The 19,475-nt window shown below is 43.7% G+C and overlaps 1 protein-coding gene and 1 long non-coding RNA gene across 2 annotated transcripts in view; one reads left to right on the forward strand and one right to left on the reverse strand.

Moving 5' to 3' along the window:
- Positions 1 to 19,475, reverse strand: part of LOC132374107 (uncharacterized) — a 98,160-nt gene that overhangs the window by 5,924 nt on the left and 72,761 nt on the right. The window lies entirely within an intron of this gene.
- CX3CR1 (C-X3-C motif chemokine receptor 1) lies at positions 10,038 to 11,114 on the forward strand. Its single transcript, XM_059937607.1, has one exon. It carries the CDS (start codon positions 10,038 to 10,040, stop codon positions 11,112 to 11,114), a length of 1,077 nt encoding a protein of 358 aa, XP_059793590.1.

The raw sequence follows: 19,475 nt of genomic DNA on the forward strand, positions 1-19,475 counted from the left end.
GAGGGAGGTGAGGGGAAACATAATTATTAAGTATCCATCAGGTAACAGGCACTCAGTAGGTGTTTTCTGTGCCAATGTCTCTCAGACTCAATGTGTTTACCAGTCTCCTAAGAATTTCATTAAAATGCAGAGTCTCTATATTCCATATCTTGTAATAACCTAAAATGAAAAAGAATCTGAAAAAGAATATATATATATTTGTATATGTATGTATAACTGAATCACTTTGCTGTACACCTGAAACACTGTAAATCAACTATACTTCAATAGAAAAAAATTTTTTTAGTAAAACAATATAGGCATACCTTAGAGATATTGTGAGTTCGGTCCCAGACCACCACAATAAAGCAGATATCACAATAAAGCAAGTCACATGAAAAAAATAAAAATAAAAAAATAAAGATACATATAGAGATGAATTTTCTTTATAACAAATAAAATCTATAAGGCATCAAAAAAATGCAAAGTCTAATTCAAGAGGCCTAGGTTGGGGGCCTGAGGTGCTGCATTTCTGATAAGCTCCTAGCTGGGATCACACTTTGAGGAGAAAAGCTGTAGCTCATTCAATTTGCACCCCAATGCTGTCCAGTGAGTATTATCGGCTCCTGTTTATTGGCAGGAAAACAGAGGCTCAGTTTCTGGGCTTGCCTGAAGGCACATCATTAAAGAGAGCTATACTGTTCCTGCCCTCCACCCATGTGAGGGAGATAACACAGCCCCTAAGTTATCACTCCCTCCAAGCCCCTCTTGGTCTGCCCCAGGCTTGGGTCTTCCAGGTCTGTAACTTCAGGCCCTCCTGTCCCAGCTGGCCTCCAGCCTGGAGTTTCTGAACTTGCCTGCAGCAGCATCTAAAGATAGTCTACCTCACAGGAAACCAGATACTATTGGCTAACTTTGCAATTAAAGATGCTCTCAGAGGGAAGGAAAGGGAAATACTCTCTGGCAGAGTCTGCGTGGGACAGGGCGGCTGATTGGCATATCCAGAGGTTCCCTTCCCAGGTCCAGCCCAGGTAGGAGCAGAGGACTTGTTCAGCACCTGTGGGCGAGCTGGGTGGAGCACTGTGGTCAGAGGTCAAAGTGGGTTAATGATGCTGGTTTGCTTTACATGCCAACAAGGGAGACGATTTTCCAGATGATGTTGCAGCCTAAATGTCCAAGGGGCTTGGGGGGGATGGGGGGCGGTGAGTAATTAGATCATTTATGACATGCTTAACATAGTGGAATATGATTAGAAGTGTTAGTAATTACATTTCAGGGACATGGAGAAATGCTCAAAAAAAGCATCATTTAAAATTGCATCTGCCAACTATTATATATGGAATGGATAAACAACAAGATCCTACTGTATAGCACAGGGAACTATATTCAATATCCTGTAATAAACCATGATGGAAAAGAATATATATGCATACACACACATATATATGAATCACTTTGCTCTACAGCAGAAATTAACACATTGTAAATCAATTACAATGTCCTAACCACTGGACCACCAGGGAACTCCCTATTATTTTTAAAAATAATTTTATTTTTTTTTCTTTCTTATTCTTTTAGAGACGCACATTTAACTGTTTATGGGTGAAATGTTATGACGTCTGGATTTATTTATTTATTTATTTAAAAATATTTATTTATTTATTTGGTTGTGCCGGGTCTTAGTTGCGGCACGCGGGATCTTTAGTTGCTGCACGTGGACTCTTAGTTGCGGCATGCGGGATCTAGTTCCCTGACCAGGGATTGAACCCAGGCCCCATCTCTGCACTGGGAGAGTGTAGTCTTAACCACTGGACCATCAGGGAAGTCCCCGAATTTATTTTTAAATAATCCAGTAGGGAATGAAGTGGGGAATAGATGAAATACTGATCATGAGTTGCTAATTGTTGAAGCTCGGTGATTAGTGCATGGGGTTGTCTCTGCTTTTATATATGTTTGGAAATTGTATAATACAAAGTTTTAAAAATAGCATTTGCATTTTCAATATAAATATACTCAATGTGAATATTAAAATATGCATAAAGATTGGATGGAAGAAGCTAAAAGCTAGCTGTGGTTGGTTCTGGGAAGTTGGATTGTAGATAGTTTTGAGTTTTTCCTTTCCTGTTTCTTCCATGCTTTTTTGTGCCATCTGCATTTTTTTTTTTTTTTTTTTTTTTTGGCTGTGCCGTGAGGCAAGTGGGATGTTAGGTCCCCGACCAGGGATCAAACCCACACCTCCTGCAGTGGAAGCTCGGAGTCTTAACCACTGGACTGCCAGGGAAGTCCCACCATCTGCATTTTTTATAATGAGCAACTATTGCATTTATAAAGGAAATTATTTTAATAACAAATTCCTGACACACTTTGATGTTCAACATTGATGTATGCTGTTATCATCATTGTGAGGACATTTGGGCTCAGAAGGTTTGTGTCATTGGAAAACATCTTCAGAAAGAAAGTATGAGTGGACACACATGTGAGTGAATTGTGACTCTTGGCAGGGAAGAAAATCTATACCACATCTCTTTAAATATCTTCCCAGGCCCTCTTCATCTTTTTCCTTAAACCTATGTTCATCGGGAAACATAACACACTCAAAGGACAGTCTGCAGGTCAACAGCTTATAAATTGATCTGCTACCTAACCAACATCCAGGCAGCAGCAGAGAACCAGGCCAGCCCCCGGCAGCCTCCCTCAGGTCCCTTCTTGATCACCACCACTGCCCTCCCCAAAATCACCCCATTCCTGACTTTTATGGTCATTGCTTCCTTCTTTGTCCTTGTAGTTTTACCTCCTACATATTCATTCCTAAACACTGCGGATTTTCTTTGCCTGTTTCTGACCTTCACATATGTGGATTCATACAGTAGGTCTGCTTTTTGGTTTGCATTTTTAAAATGCATTTCTACTGTAGGAGATGTAGATGCACACGCAAAAATGTTCATGACAGAATTGTTCAAAAACTGAAAGCCACCCAGGGGTGCATCAGCATAGAACAGATAATAATCGTGGGGCACTCACACAGTGCAATCCTATTCAGCAATAACAATGAACAGACCATAGCCACAGCAATAGCATGGATGAGATACTACCAGAAATGCTGAGATGAATTTACAGATAAATGCAAAATTGGCCCATATCCACATGGCAGTTATCAAATGCATCACCACCAGACACAATTTCTGTTTCCATGAACAAGAATTATCACATCATCATCAGTCATTTGTAAATTAGCTCAGACAGTGAAAGGGGGAGATGGCCCCAAAGGGTGTGCTAGACAGGACACCCAATAAAGGTTTTTTTTTGCCTGTTAAAGCCTTTTATAATTTTTCCTTATAGATCCTCAGTGTAGAATTTGAGGCTCCTCTGTTTACCTCTCTTCTGCCTTCTCTCTGCATCCTTTCCTGAGCCCTCCTCTCAGACTAAAGTGAACTTTCCTGAAAGCTCCGGGAACAGCAACGAAGACCCAACGCAGCCAAAGTTAATTAATTAATTAATTAATTAATTAACTAATCCCACCATCCTCCTAATCCCACCATCCTCACTTCCTTCTGTTTCTGTATAGTCCCTCACACCCTCTCTGCCTGGCCGTGGACCCAGGAAACCTCCTTATGCTCAGACTCTCAGTGCTTTTGGCTTCAAACCACACCCCACCCCATGCCCACCGCCATCTTTATCAACCTGGAAGACCCTCCCAGCCTTTAAGACTCAGCTTAAATGGTCTGATCCTTGGGCTTCCCATCACTTTTCTTATACTGTTACTAAACAATAATAAAAATTCACAGAGACTATATCTTAGACATTTTTACCTCCACAGAATTGAGCACAGTGCCTACTGTTGGGGAAATAGAATGAAAAACAAAATCTCCAACCCAGAAAAATCTCTCCATGAATATGGTAGAGAAAGAAAACTCTTTCATTACTGAATAAGCATTAAATGTGATGTGCATCACAGGCAATCCGCTATGAGGTAGTAAAGACACAAAAAATGTCACCCTGGTATATGACCAGACACAACCCCTTACACACATGTTCTCAAGATACACAATAACTGGTGCTCAAGTAAGGAACCTGACAGTCACACACAGTTCATCCCAAGTTTACCATGGTCATTGGGGTCATCATCTGTATTAGTTGGTTGGCTTCATCCAGAGGAGAAACAAACTTCTCATCTCTTTATGATCAGAGGTAGTTGTGTAACTTAGAGCCAGGTTCCTACCCAAGTCAGGCTCCTGCCCTCCCCCTGGGACTGGGAGCCTGGGCACCTCAATATTTGCATTTCAAAGAGATGGCTCCCGGCTCTGAAACTGACAGAGGAAATGATCACATTTTCTAAAGGATATATATCCACATTTCAAAGAGGAAAGAAGGTACAATTACATGTTTTCTAAAACAAATACTCTAAGAAAAAGGAGGCAAGTGGACTCTTGTCCCTTATTTCCAACAGGGAGAATTAAGTCTCTTATTATTTTTTTTAGTTAATTAATTAATTAATTAATTAATTAATTAACTTTGGCTGTGTTGGGTCTTCGTTGCTGTGCGTGGGCTTTCTCTAGTTGTGGTGAGCTGGGGCTACTCTTCGTTGCGGTGCGCGGGTTTCTCATCGCAGTGGCTTCTCTTTGTTGCGGAGCATGGGCTCTAGGTGCACGGGCTTCAGTAGTTGTGGCACACGGGCTCAGTAGTTGTGGCGCACGGGCTCAGTAGTTGTGGCACACAGGCTTGGTTGCTCCGCGGCATGTGGGATCTTCCTGGACCAGGGCTTGAACCCGTGTCGCCTGCATTGGCAGGCGGATTCCTAACCACTGCGCCACCAGAGAAGTCCCAAGCCTCTTATTTTTAATTTTTACTTGTCCTTACACCAGTGTATGGTAAAGATAATTAACAGATATTGGCTTAATCAAAAATTAATTAATAAGCAAGTCCATCTCTTCTTCAGTTATTAAAAAAAGAAAGTCATAAAGCATTTTCCTTTCTAAATTTCACAGTTTACTTTGAAAGAGATAAATAAATACCATAAAGGACTTTGAGGAGGAAAGCAGAGGGAGGTGTGTCAAACCAAGAACAGGGGCATGTCCTGTGAAGGGGTGGCTCACACACGAGCAGAGGGGCCTCACTCCATGTGTGGTTTTCTCCTGTTACTGGTCTTGGCTTGGGGTGTGTTTTGGCCCGTATAAAATGCTGGTGGGTGAGTCACGCCAAGTTGTTTTAGGTGGACTCTGCTGCAGGAATAGTCACTCAATCTACTTGTGTGGAGGATGGGGTGCAAGTTGTAAAATGTGCCCACTGCTCCTCAGCACGGAATTCAAGGCCCATCCATCTGCCCCTCTTCTGCCTTCTTGGCCTTGCTCTCTCTGCATCCTAAGGAGGGGTCTCATAAAAAATAGCTGTCATTGTAAATTGGAAAACCATCAGGTCCTTAAACTCAGGGGCCCAAGTAGCCAGGGGTGTGGGCTTGGGCCCAGACTGAGAACCTTCCTACATGGCCCAAGGTGAATTCCAGATTTGTCAGGACTCAAAATTAACTGATTCAGCTCTCTGTCTCCAAACAGAACCTCACCTGAATGCTGGCCGCCTGTGAGCCCAGAAGCTTTGCAGGCTGCTGAGCAGCCACTCTGTGGACACGAGGCCACGCCTCCCCTGACCCAGGACTCACGCTGCTCTTTAAGACTGTTTGTTTCCTTCTGTTCGGTCCTTGTTGGAAAACTGAGCACCCAGAGCTGGCCAGGCCCCCAGAGATGGTCCGGTCCAGGGCTTTCATTACATACATCAAGAAACTGAGGCAGAGCTGGAAGTGAGCTGCCCAGGGTCTGCCAGCTTATTTCAGGGTACGTGGACCCCTCTGAAGTACATGGCTCTGAAGAGCATCACTGTGTATTTGAAGACAGGAAATAAGCTGACCCTTTAGCCTTCAGCCTTTCCTTCTCCAGAGAAAAGGATTCCCATTTCTTCACCACCATTGTTGAGAGCTAGGTTCTGGGGGTCTGGCAGTGAGGACCACCTAGTCATGGCTGGAGAGGCAAATGATATCCCCAACCCCTCCATTTCCCACCCACCGTTTCACTGAGGGTCAGCCTTCTGGGTCCTGAGTCTAGAAGGCAAAACCCAGGAAGAGTGTTCAGGGTCACATCATGAATCTTATCCTTTAAAGGGGGGTCACCTCTACTATTTTTCAGTTCTCACTCTAGAGACAGGGCCTGCAGTAACATGCAGAATTCCCCTCCAAGAGGGAAAGCATGGTGCAGATCAGGGAACACGGCTTTGTGAAGAGATGCATCTGGGTTGAAATCCTGGTTCTGTTGCTCCCTTGGACAAATTACCTAAATCTTTCTGAGCCACTGGTGGTTATTTTGCAAGGGGGCAGAGTCATTTCCCATGAGGTGTTGTGGTGAGAATTAAATGGGGTCTTGTGTCTGGAGCATGACACTTAGCAGGTATCCAGGAACGGCAGCCTTCTCTCCTAAACTGGGGCTTTCCGAGGATAACCTCAGGTTCTAGAACCTCAAGAGATAGGGGTATCCCCACGGGGAAAGTTGGGATCAGGGATCAAGCAATTCCTGAGTTTTGTTTGGTCCAAAGGAAAAAAATTAAGCCTCACAATTGGCATTAGACTGAACCTCAAACCCGTGTGTACTCAAGGGCCTAAAAAGCCATAAAAAGAGAGCAAGGAAGGTAAACAAACAAACAAACAGAAGAAGACTCATTAAATCTAGAAAACTGTAAGCAGGACGTGAAGCCAAAAGAGAGGAGGAAGAAACACGAAAAAGACGCTGGGGAGAAGAAAGTGGATGGGGGCCAGCTAATGAGAGGGGAAGTGTAGAAAAGGGAAGCTGATTGGAAACAGTGGGTAATGATGACCAAAAAAAAAAAAAAAAAAAAGTTAAAAAATAAGTGAGCAGGCCTGAGAAAAGGAAGTGACCGGAGGAAGTAGAACAGGGTCGGCAGTAGAGCCAGCCTGGTGTTTTTTAAAGCAGGTTCTACAAAATTCATTTCAACTTGGGTATGAAACCCACGTGCATTCAAAGCTCAGCTTCTAGGTTCAGCCCAGACTCTCCCAGCTCAGCACCATTTAGTAAAATGTTGACTTAACAGAACAGAGGGTGAGGAGGCCCGAGGATAGCTGGGGGGATGTGTGCGGTGCAGCCTCAGTTAGTGTGGTGGGACCTGTGTTAGTGCTTCACTCCGGCACCCATCCTTTCCCCCTGCAATCCCATCTATATGAACCTTGCTTAGTAGATGCTGTGAAGGCTTATTTCACTGGATTTTTTAAAAATTTTATTTATTTATTTTTGGCTGTGTTGGGTCTTTGTTGCCGCCCGCGGGCTTTCTCTAGTTGCGGCGAGTGGGGGCTACTCTTCGTTGCAGTGTGCAGGCTTCTCACTGTGGTGGATTCTCTTGTTGTGGAGCACAGACTCTAGGTGTGTGGGCTTCAGTAGTTGTGGCACGTGGGCTCAGTAGCTGTGGCACACGTGCTTCGTTGCTCTGCAGCATGTGGGATCTTCCTGGACCAGGGCTCAACCCGGGTCCCCTGCATTGGTAGGCGGATTCTTAGCCACTGTGCCTTCACTGGATTCTTGCACTTGGTTTCTGGTGTCCTCAGGGGCTGGGAGGCCAGTGTGTAGCCTGAGTGAAAGCCAGTTGATCTCTGGCAGCCCTCTGACCCCTAGGCATTAGCCCTGCTCTTGTCTGCTACCAGGAGGCCCTATCTTCAGGCTCCTGGCCCAATCCTGGGACATCTCAGAGGACCCAGAAATAAAAGGTCCACCCAGCTCAGGCCCACCTTTCCTGAAAAGGTGCCTGGATAAAGCTATCAAGTTCTAGACACTTCATGTTATTACCTATATAATCCTCTCCGCAATTCTGAAAGGAAAGTTCTATATTTAATTCACTGCCCTGCTGAAGAGCTCCAGGGATATTCATGATGAGAGGATGGGGAAGGTGCAGCAAGAGCTTGGAAAAGGCCAGGATGTCAGAAATAAACAGGTGGCATGTGGCAAGGAGGTCCCCAGTCCCTCCCCTCTCCTTGCTAGGCACCTGGCTCAGGGCTGCCAAGTGTGTGCCCGTCCCCTTCTAGCCCACCTGCCCACTCTTCCCAGTGACCCAGGGACACCTGCCCGAAGATTTGTAGGAGGTCCCTGTGTGTGAGGCATGCCGCCAAGAGTAGAAATCAAACCCACCACATGCAGATTTGGCAAAAATCAAGCCAATCCAAAAGCACCAAGTTCCTGGGCTTTCGGGACTGAACACAGGCCCAAAAGAGATGCGAAACGATTTTTATTGCTCTTGGACTCCTCTCGAGGTCAACTCTGCCAGCTCCTGACCCGGGGTGGGGGGCGGGAAGAGGGGGGGCTACCTCCAGCATCCCCAACTTAGGACTACAAGGGCTTGACTGTTTGTGCTCCTACACAGCTGACTGTCTGGGAAGTCACCTGCACCAAGCGGCCACTCCCGGCCACCCAGCATCTCAGCTGAGCCATTTGAAACTGACATTTATGTCACTCAAAAATGGTTGCATATCAGCCATTTTATATGGTGCAACTTAACTTTTATTGATTAAGGTCATAGCCAGCGGCTCCTCTCTGAGAAAAGGGCATTGCAGCTGAACGCAAAGAAAGCATACAGTTCCCTGTGGCTGAGAACTCCATCCCAGCCTGAGACGGCCCAGGTCAGAAAGCCTGGGGCCACTTCGCCCGGAAGAGTCTGGGTGAGACGCAGAGCTGGGCCGGGACACTAAGCAGAGGCTGGGAAGGGAGAAGCAAAGCCCTGGCTGGGGGGCCCTCGCCTTGGCAGAGACACCATCTTGGTGAAAACAGCATGAAAAGGATGTAGCGGGGTGTGGAAACTCCCCTGGTTAAAGAAGCATGAGCTTTGGTTTTAGTTGTGCTGAGTGGAGGCAGTGACGACCAGGAGGTGTGCACTGAGGTTTCTGAGGGCCTGTCTTGTGGTATCACAAGGAAGAGGAGTGGGTCCCAGAGGACCAGGGCAAAAGGGCTCCCCTTGCAGCCTCTGGAGTGAATCCTGGCTGAGAGAAGAGGGGATGGACAAGTGTCACTTCCCAACCTGAGCAGAAATGTCTTGTCTTTCCATTCTTGTCCAGAAAGAAACAGGAAAAGAACAGTGGGGGAGGCCAGGTCACAGTGAAGTGCAGGGCTGGTAATTATCAGATTACTTAGCCCCCAAGACCCAGGGCAGCAGGCTAACTGAGCACAGGCCTCCATCTGGGATCCATTAGCCCTTTCATGACTGCAAAGGCCTGGATGATGGTGACACTCCCTCTTGGAGTTGTAGGATGACTGACCATCCCAGTTGGCTTAGAACTGAGGGCTTTCCGACATGTGAGACTTTCAGTGCTAAAACCAGAAGAGTCCTGGGCAAATCAAGGCAAGGTAATCACCCTAGGGTGTCTGACTCTATGTCTTATCCCTTAAGGAACAGAAAGACTTAGTTGGTTCCAAGAGGGAGAGGGAAAGAAATGGCTCTCAAAAACAAAGACGAGGCTCTGGGTGCAGGTCTGCCCAGGCCTCCGCAGTGTCTAGGACCTCTCTCTTCAGTCTTCATGCAGGAGAAATGAGGGTCCAGAGGGCGGAGAGGTGGGAGAAAGGAAGGGGGTGGAGAATGGAAGTTTGGACTGGAAGTGTGATTTACGGCGTCCCCACCACCACACCCCTCTCCTCCCCACTCGCTCATCCTCTCTCCCCCATCCACATCCTGGTCAAGCTAGCTATCTTTCAGACAGACTTTTGAAAATCAAAGAAAAAAAGATCTGTCTCAAGCTTCAAAAGGCTTAGATTCAAACGCTAACTGAGCCATTTACTGCATAGTTTCTGGCAAGTCACTGAGCCTCTCAGGGACTGGTTTCCTCTCTGTCAAAGGGGTCTGTTATAGCCTCCATCACAGAGATTAAACAAGATAGCACGCGTGACATTGGGAAACGTATTGGTTAGACACCCAACCAAATGTCTGCTTCTTCCAGTCTGCCTATGTAAGGAGCAGAATTCCAACTTTGTTTCTCTGAGAACTAATGCCATTACTTGTCTTCCTTTCTCATCCAGGTGCTCACCATGCCCACCATCTCCCCTGAATCAAGTTTAGAAGACTTTGAGTATGATGAGCTTGCAGAAGCCTGTGATATGGGGGACATCGTGGCCTTGGGAACTGTCTTCCTGGCCATACTCTACTCCCTTGTCTTTGCCTTTGGCCTGGTGGGAAATTTGTTGGTGGTGTTTGCCCTCACCAACAGCCAGAAGACCAAGAGCATCACTGACGTTTACCTCCTGAACCTGGCCTTTTCTGATCTGCTCTTTGTAGCCACCTTGCCCTTCTGGACTCACTATCTTATAAACGAGCAAGGCCTTCATAATGCCGTGTGCAAACTCACCACCGCCTTCTTCTTCATTGGGTTTTTTGGAGGCATATTCTTCATCACCATCATCAGCATCGACAGGTACCTGGCCATTGTCCTGGCCGCCAACTCCATGAACAACCGGACCGTGCAGCATGGCATCACCATCAGCCTTGGCGTCTGGGCAGCCGCCATCTTGGTGGCCGCACCCCAGTTCATGTTCACCAAACAGAAAGAAAACGAATGCCTTGGTGACTACCCCGAGGTCCTACAGGAAATCTGGCCTGTGCTCCGCAACGTAGAAATAAATTTTCTTGGCTTCCTGCTCCCCCTGCTTATTATGAGTTACTGTTACTTCAGAATCATGCGGACACTTTTTTCCTGCAAAAACCAAAAGAAAGCTAAAGCCATTAGGCTGATCTTTCTTGTGGTCATCATGTTTTTCCTCTTCTGGACACCCTACAACGTCATGATTTTCTTAGAGACACTCAATCTCTATGACTTCTTTCCCAACTGTGACATGAAGAGGGATCTGAGGTTGGCCCTCAGTGTGACCGAGACAGTTGCATTTACCCACTGTTGCCTTAATCCCCTTATCTATGCATTTGCTGGAGAGAAGTTCAGAAGATACCTTTACCACCTGTACAGGAAATGCCTGGCTGTCCTGTGTGGCCATCCCGCCCACGTCAGTTTCTCCCTGTCCCCGTCTGAATCACAAAGGAGCAGGCGAGAAAGTGTTCTGAGCAGCAATTTCACTCATTACACCAGTGATGGAAATACATCCATCCTCCTCTGAAAGCCTTGTCCCTCCAGCAAGCCTGGAGTTTCTGAGACTGACACTGAATAATGAGGACAGATTTTTAAATTTCTTACATGCAAGAAACAATGGGCCTGATGCCCAAAAGCAATCCTGAAAGCATTTTTGAGAATTGTGCTCAAAATCTGAATGATAAAGGATAGGCATGTTTCTTACTGCCAATGTCAGGAGTTTCTTGTTTACAAATTACAAAAATTCAACTCAGATTAATTTAGCCTGAAAAGAGGCAGTATCATTTGCATTGTAACATGGGCAAGGGGGTGGCAAATCCTCAGAGTGAGTGAAAACTAGAGACTGAATCTAGCTAGAACTTCCTCTCTCTGACTCTCAAATCTCTGAGTGGTAACAGAGATCCCAGACTCATATAACACAGCTTTGTCATCAGAGAGGGAATGAGACCTATATCCCTCTGGTCCCAAGGTCAAAATTCCCAGGGAAGGGCTCTGATTGGCCAAGTTTGTATCCGATTCTCATCCTTGGACCAGGTGGCGGTATCCACAGGGAAGACATAGATAAGATGGCAGCTTCCATTCCAATCTTGTGGTTGGAGATGCGTGAAGACATATTTCCAAGAAGCTGGAGGGGTGGGTGCTGCTTTGATCAGATATAACAAGAGTTGCCCACCAAACTTTACCATGTGTCTGGCCCAGCCCCACCCCGGTCATACCAGCCAGCACACACCACCAGCCTCTTCTTCATTAAACCCCCTCTGTCATGTCCCCAAACCTATAAAGGTTCCCCAGCGCCTACTGCATCAAGTCCAAGCTCAAATGCCTGGCCTCTGACACCCTCCATCATGTGGTTCCACCAACAGATTCGCCAGTACCTCCCCTTCACAAAGGACTCCAGCCACCTTGTCAGTCAGGTCTCTTCAATCCGGCCGCATGCATCGCCACCTGCTCCAGAGCCCAGGGGGATAAACAGAAAAAACACTGGCCCAAACTGAGAAGGCATGGTTTCCAATCCCAACTCTATCACTTATCTGCTGGGTAATTTGGGGCCAACTGAACTTCAGTTTCCTCATCTGTAGAATGGAGATAATAGAACTTTTCATGTAGGAAGCATCCTTTCCAGCATGAGGAACCAGCCTCTAACTCTTGCAGGTTCCAACCCTCTTGTCTGGTTCCCAGACTTCAGCTTTTCCTCCACTTGGCACCGTGCTTAAGTGGTGCTGTTGACAGAGCTTGGAAAGGCCTTGCGGGCTCTGCTGCATGATGTAGCTCAGACACAGAGGAGGCTGGCTCCTACAGTGGCGCTAAATGGACACTCGTAGATATACAGGTTGATAGCCTTTCCTGACCCAACCCTCTCGGACTGCCTGGAACATTTCATCCCAATCAACTGGTGGCAACCCCATCTGGAGAGAACCCCATCATTCATGCCACTGCCAACCTGGACAGCCAGGGTCCCAGGAGCAGTTTTCCCTTTCTCAGTAAACATTTGGGATGGACTGAAACTTTAAAGATTGAAAAACAATTGTGATGATGCTAAAGAAAATATCATCTATAATCTAACTACACAATATCTTCATCTGCCCACCAGACCTCGTTCACACCCTCACGTGTTTCGAGTTGCAATCATAATGTACAGAAAGTTTCATAATCTGCTTTTTTTTTCTCTTAACATTAGGCCACAAATAACCCTCTGTTTCTATATAGTTTTGTAATGATCATTTCAGAAGACTCTGCCAGGTTGTGTACTCACTGAAGGCGTCTGACTCATTCTTCTATTTCTCACTCCTTGGCAGTCAGTATATTTGTTTAACCAATAACAGAATGAATTATGTTCCATCAAGATCATGTACTGTAACTTACTCATCATTACCCTATTAATAAACATTTCGCTTGTTTCCAATATTTAGCAAATACATATTTTACAGCACTTTTCTGTATAATTTCCTTTCTCCTCTTCAATTACTTCCTTTGGATAAATTCCTTGCCATGGGGATAACTGGGCCAAAGGGCATGGGAACTTTTTAGCTTTTGACACATACATATGAAACTAATATACTTCAAAACCTTTATTGAGCATATATTACATGCAACATGTGAGCTCAGACCCAGAGCTGGTCCAAAGATCAGTGCGATAAGGCCTTTGCCTTCAATGTTTAAGAGGTGCTTAACATTTAAACATTTTTTTCTTATTATGATTAGATTGACTCTTTCCCAGTGAGGAAACTCATACTATGTTGCCCTTGCCATCTTGCTTTTTTTAGTCCCAGAATCACAGAATTGTGAGTGGTCAGAAATAGCTGAGTCCAAACCCACACTTGGCAGGTAGGGGAAAGGAGGTCCAGAGAAGGCCAGAGACTGGCCCAAGATCACACAGCGAGTTAATCAAGGAGGTACATAACTCTCAGTTTACTGACTTCTTCCTCCTCTTGATAAAACTATAGACCAATCTTATGGTGACTACAGTTAACAATACTGTGTTGTATATTTGAAAGTTGCTAAGAGAGTAGATTTTAAAATTTCTCACCACACACAAAAAAATTGTAACTATGTGAAGTGGTGGACGTGTTAACTAACCTTTTTGTGATAATCATTTTACAATATATACACATATAAAATTATATATAGAAACCCTAAAGACTTCATCAAAAAACCATTAGAACTAATAAACAAATTCAGTGAAGTTGCAGGATACAAAATCAATACACAGAAATCTGTTGTGATTCTTTACACTAATAATAAACTATCTGCAAGAGAAATTAAGAAAATAATTCCATTAATAATTGCATCAAAAAGAATATAATACCTAGAATAAATTTACCAAGGAGGTAAAAGACCTGTATATTGAAAACTACAAGACATTAATGAAAGAAATTGAAAAAGACACAAATAATGGAAAGATATTTCAAACTCATGGATTGGAAGAATTAATATTGTTAAAATGTCCACACTACACAAAGCAATATACAGATTCATAGCAATCCCTATTGGAATTCCTTTTCATGAAACAGAACAAACAATCCTAAAATTTGTATACAGCCACAAAAGACCCGAAATAGCTAAAGCAATATTGAGAAAGAGGAACAAAGCTGTAGGCATTATGCTCCCTGATCTCCAACTATATTACAAAAACTACAGTAATTAAAACAATATGGTATTGGCATAAAAAGAGACACATAAATCAGTGGGTCAAAATAGAAAGCCCAGAAATAAATCCACATATATATATATAGTCAATTAATTTATAACAAAGGAGCCAGGAATATACAATGGGGAAAGCACAGTCTCTTCAATAAATGGTGTTGGGCAAACTAGACAGCTACATGCAAAATAATGAAACTGGACCACTATCTTACACCATATGCAAAAATTAACTCAAAATGGATTAAAGACTTGAATGTAAGACCTGAAACCATAAAACTCTATAGAAGAAAACATAGGCAGTACAACTATGTCAAGACCTTGACATAGGTCTTGGCAACGATTTTTTTAATCTGACACCAAAAGCAACAAAAGTAAAAAGAAACAAGTGGGACTACACTGCACTAAAAAGTTTCTGCAAAGCAAAGGAAACCATCAACAAAATGAAAAGGCAACCTATTGAATGGGTGAAAATAACTGCCAATCATATATATGATAAGGGCCTAATAACCAAAATACAGAAAGAACCCATACAACTCAATAGCAAAAAAAAAAAAATCTGATTTTAAAATCGGCAGAAGATCTGAATAGACATTTTTCTAAAGAAGACATACAGATGGCCAATAGGTATGTGAAAAGATGTTTAACATCATTAATCAGTAGGGAAATGCAAACCGAAACCACAATGGGATATCACCTCTCACCTGTTAGAATGGCTATTATCCAAAAGATGAGAAATAATAGTTGTTGGCAAGAATGTGGAAAAAAGGGAACCCCTGTGCACTGTTGGTGGGAATGCAAATTGGTGCAACCCCTATGGAAAACAGTATGAAGGTTCCTCAAAAAATTAAAAATAGAACTACAATATGATACAGCAATTCCACTTCTGAGTATTTATCTGAAGAAAATGAAAAAAATAATTTGAAAGGATACATTATCCCCATGTTCATTTCAGCATTTACAATAGACCAGATATGGAAACAACCTAAGTGTTCATCGATGAATAAATGGATAAAGAAACTGTGGTAAATACATACAATGGAATACTATGCAGTCATAAAAAAATGAAATCCTACCATTTGTGACAACATAGATGGATCTCGAGGGCATCATGCTAAGTGAAATATATCAGACAGAGAAAGACAAATACCATATGATCTCTCTTATATGTGGAATCTAAAAAACAAACAAATAAAAAAAAACCAAGCTCACAGATACAGAGAACAGATTGGTGGTTGCAAGCAGGGAGGGGTAGAGGGTGGGAGAAATGGGTGAACTTTTTTTTTAGTTTAACTAAATTGAATAAAAATTTTTAAAAATAAAATAATAAAGTAACATCACTACATTGTACACATTAAACTTACAAAATTTCGTGTGTCAATTATGTCTCAATAAAGCCAGGAAAAAATACAGTCCAATCCTCCCTCTAAGAGCAGAGAATACAGGTGGTCAATGGAAAACCCCTAGAAAGAGGATCTGCAGGCAGATGATTTAGGCAGAGAGGGAAGGTCTGCCCTCCTGAATGCAGAGTTTAAGAGAATTGATCTGCTTGTGGTGACAGGTGCAGCCTGGGTGGTGCAGCCTTTGGTGACAGCTGTTCTGTGACATCAGTATCTCTAATGAAAGATGGTCAACAGACAGAGACTCACTGGCAAAGGATACCAGGATTCCCAGAGGCAAATGTTATCAGCGCTCCCATCAGGATCTGGATGGGTAGACTGAGCCTTTGGGAAAGGGGCCACTGCAGAGGGTGGCCACATCCTGGGGCTGTCCCAATGCTTAGGGAAATGCCCAGTCCCTTCCAAATAATCCTACTCACTTTGGGCTTATTCTATGATCATTAAATGACCATCTGAGGGAGAAGCTGGATTTCCAGGAAGCTTGCCACCAAGAAAGATGGAGAATACATGCTTTTGGTTACTGGGAAGAGCTATCACCCCTTATAATCCACTGCATCGGGCATCGGGGTGGGCTTTCCATAATCTCTCTCTCTCTCTGAGACGCTGTCCCTGAATTCTCCTCTGGCATCAAAAGGTCGACAACCACACCTGGGAACTTGGCACCCCAACTCTGAGAGGTCCACTTTGGGTACCACCTGGCCCCTAGACAATGTCCCACTAGTGCCCTCAAAATTGGGGCAGTCTGTCCCAACTCAGAAGCTAATTTTCTTTTCTACCTGCACCCCATTCTCCTGACCCAGGGGGACCACTTCAGTTTCAACGTGACCTATAATATTGTTTGCTTAACTTGCTGAGTTGGCAACCACATTCTGGGCTACCCCAGAGTAGTATTATCCAAGAGCAAGTGAGAGAAGTAGGTTTTTGCAAACGTGGAAATACCCTGTCTTTCTTCAAGACGCCCTCCATCCATAGGATGGCCAAGATGTTTTCTTGAGGATACATGGTGCCATGTCTGCTCTGCTCTATGAGGCATGTTGTTAGGCAACAGCCAAAGTTCCTCCAGAGACACACCCTAGACAGCTCTAGAAACCACAAGACACACTCAGCAGGAAAATTACTCTTTTACCCCATATCTCCTTATTTATTTAGGTAAAAACAAAAATAAAATTTTAATTCACACTTCTTTGACGACTAGGAAAGATTGTTCAGTTTTTGATGTGCTTGTTCTATATTCTTTATATCTTTTTCTGATTTTCAAAGAGAAGCACAGTCATAGAAAATACAAAAAACAAAGAAGTGTATACAAAATTTAAATTACACAATATTCCACCTCCTATAGATAAAACATTGTTTAACACTTAGGTGGTTTTCTACCATGTCTTTCTCTGCAGATATAATTTTTTAAATAAAAAGATTTGAGATCATAACATACATACAGTTTTAGATATTTCTTTCACTTAACATTGTAGCATAAACATTTTCCCATACATTAAATGCAAGCATGATTTTAATGAATGCACAGAAGTCCATATAGACTTTATCTAGCCAAATCTCTACTGATGGACATGAATGTATAAAGGAAAAACACAGATCTTTCCTCCTTCTGTGTAGGGAAAAACCAGTTCTTCCCCACTGTGATTCTCTCCTGTGTGTCTCCTCTACTACTCACACAGAACACTTCATTTCTGACACTTCTGATCACCAAATGTGTGGGAAGTTTTCTCCACATCAAGCAATTCTCTGTGACACCAGCTGGGTGTCCTACAATTTAACTCAATTCTGACACTATCTACCTGGAGATAGTGTCAGATCTCACAGGTTAAGTGCTCAGTCCCACAAGACTGCCCCACCCCCCTTCAGATGCCGATCACAAGTAGTAGGTCCCCAGGTTACCCACAAGTACTGTCTGAGTTGACTACAAATCAGAGGTTCCCATGACCACACCTTGGGTTGGATTAATTTGCTAGAGCAGCTCACAGAACTCAGAAAACACTTATGTTTACCAGTTTATTAAAGGATATAGTAAAGGATACAGAGGAACAGTCAGATGAAGAGATACATAGGGCAAGGGTCTGAGAGGGTCCCTAGTACAGAAGCTTCTGTTCCTGCGGAGTTGGGGTGCATCACCCTCCCGATATATGGATGTGTTCGCCAACCCGGAAGCTCCCTGAACCCCATACTCTTGGGATTTTGTGGAGGCTTCTTCACTTGGCATGATCAGTTAGTAACCATTTCCAGTCCCCCTCCCCTCTCTGGAGGATGGGTGGTAGAGCTGAAAATTCTAACCATCTAATCAAGGCTTGGTCTTTGATGACCAGCCCCACCCAGAAGCATCCAGCAGCCACTCAGAGTGTCTGCATTAGAATAAAAGATGCTCCTAGTGTTCTTATCATTTAGGAAACTATAAGGGTTTTAGGAACTCTGTGCCAGGAATGGGGGTCAGAGATCAATATATATATTTCCTATTATCTCACAGGATGCAATTCCCAGTTTTTTACTATTATGTACAACACTGTGCTGAACATAAAACTTGTTCATATCTTTGATTGTATAATAGGAATTACTGAAGGAATAGATTTGAGCATCTGTGTGTCTCTTGCTAGCTACCACAAAATCGCTTTTTCGAAAAATGGCACTGGGTTGCTTCTACCAATCCCTGACTTTAGCACCCACTCCGTCACTGTCCCAGACTTTTTGGCCAGGATATTATGGGCTTTAGTTATTTTAGAAAATACCAGCTACTGATTTCAAGAGGCAGAGAAGGCAAGGCAGAGAGGGAAAAAAAAAGAGTTCCATTCTTGAGAGGAAGTGGTAAGGCTGCTCTTTGGCAGAGAGAAAAGAAAAGAGGAATAAGTGGATTTTAAAAGTGACCAGTCTCCCAAGGCAATAAAAATAAAAACAAAAATAAACAAATGGGACCTAATAAAACTTATAAGCTTTTGCACAGCAAAGGAAACCATTAAAAAAAAAAAGACAACCTACAGAGCGGGAGAAAATATCTGCAGACGATGCAATCAACAAGGGCTTAATTTCCTAAATATACAAACAGCTCATACAATTCAACAGCAAAAAAAACAAACAACCCAATCGAAAAATAGTCAGAAGGGGGACTTCCCTGGTGGTCCAGTGATTTAAGACTCCGAGCTTCCAATGCAAGGGACGCAGGTTTGATCCCTGGTCAGGGAACTAAGATCCCACATGCTGCGCGGCCAAAAAAAAGAAAGAGAGAAAAATAAAAATGGTCAGAAGACCTAAACAGACAGTTCACCAAAGAAGAAATACAAATGGCTAATAGGCAATGAAAAGATGTTCAACATTGCTAATTATCAGAGAAAAGCAAATCAAAACTACAATAAAGTACCACCTCACACTGGTCAGGATGGCCATCATTAAAAACTCTACAAATGGGATTTCCCTGGTGGCAGAGTGGTTAAGAATCTGCCTGCCAATGCAGGGGACACAGGTTCGAGGCTTGGTCCGGAAAGATCCCACATGCCGTGGAGCAACTAAGCCCGTGCACCACAACTACTGAAGCCCACGTGCCTAGAGCCTGTGCTCCACAATGAGAAGCCACCACAATGAGAAACTCATGCATCACAATGAAGAGTAGCCCCCGCTCACTGCAACTAGAAAAAAAAAAGCCCGTGCGCAGCAACGAAGACCCAACGCAGCCAAAAATAAATAAATAAAGTTAAAAAAAACCCAAACTCTACAAATAACAATGCTGGAGAGGGTGTGGAGAAAAGGGAACCCTCTTACATGGTTGGTAGGAATGTAAGTTGGTACAGCCACTATGGAAAACAGCATGGAGTTTCCTCAGAAAACTAAAAATGGGATTACCATATGAT

The sequence above is a fragment of the Balaenoptera ricei genome, chromosome 11 (assembly GCF_028023285.1).
Source record: "Balaenoptera ricei isolate mBalRic1 chromosome 11, mBalRic1.hap2, whole genome shotgun sequence".
In the NCBI taxonomy this organism is placed as follows: Eukaryota; Metazoa; Chordata; class Mammalia; order Artiodactyla; family Balaenopteridae; genus Balaenoptera; species Balaenoptera ricei.

Excerpts from the sequence above, each read along its gene's own strand:
- CX3CR1 (XM_059937607.1), top strand. The coding sequence starts at position 10,038 with ATGCCCACCATCTCCCCTGAATCAAGTTTAGAAGACTTTGAGTATGAT.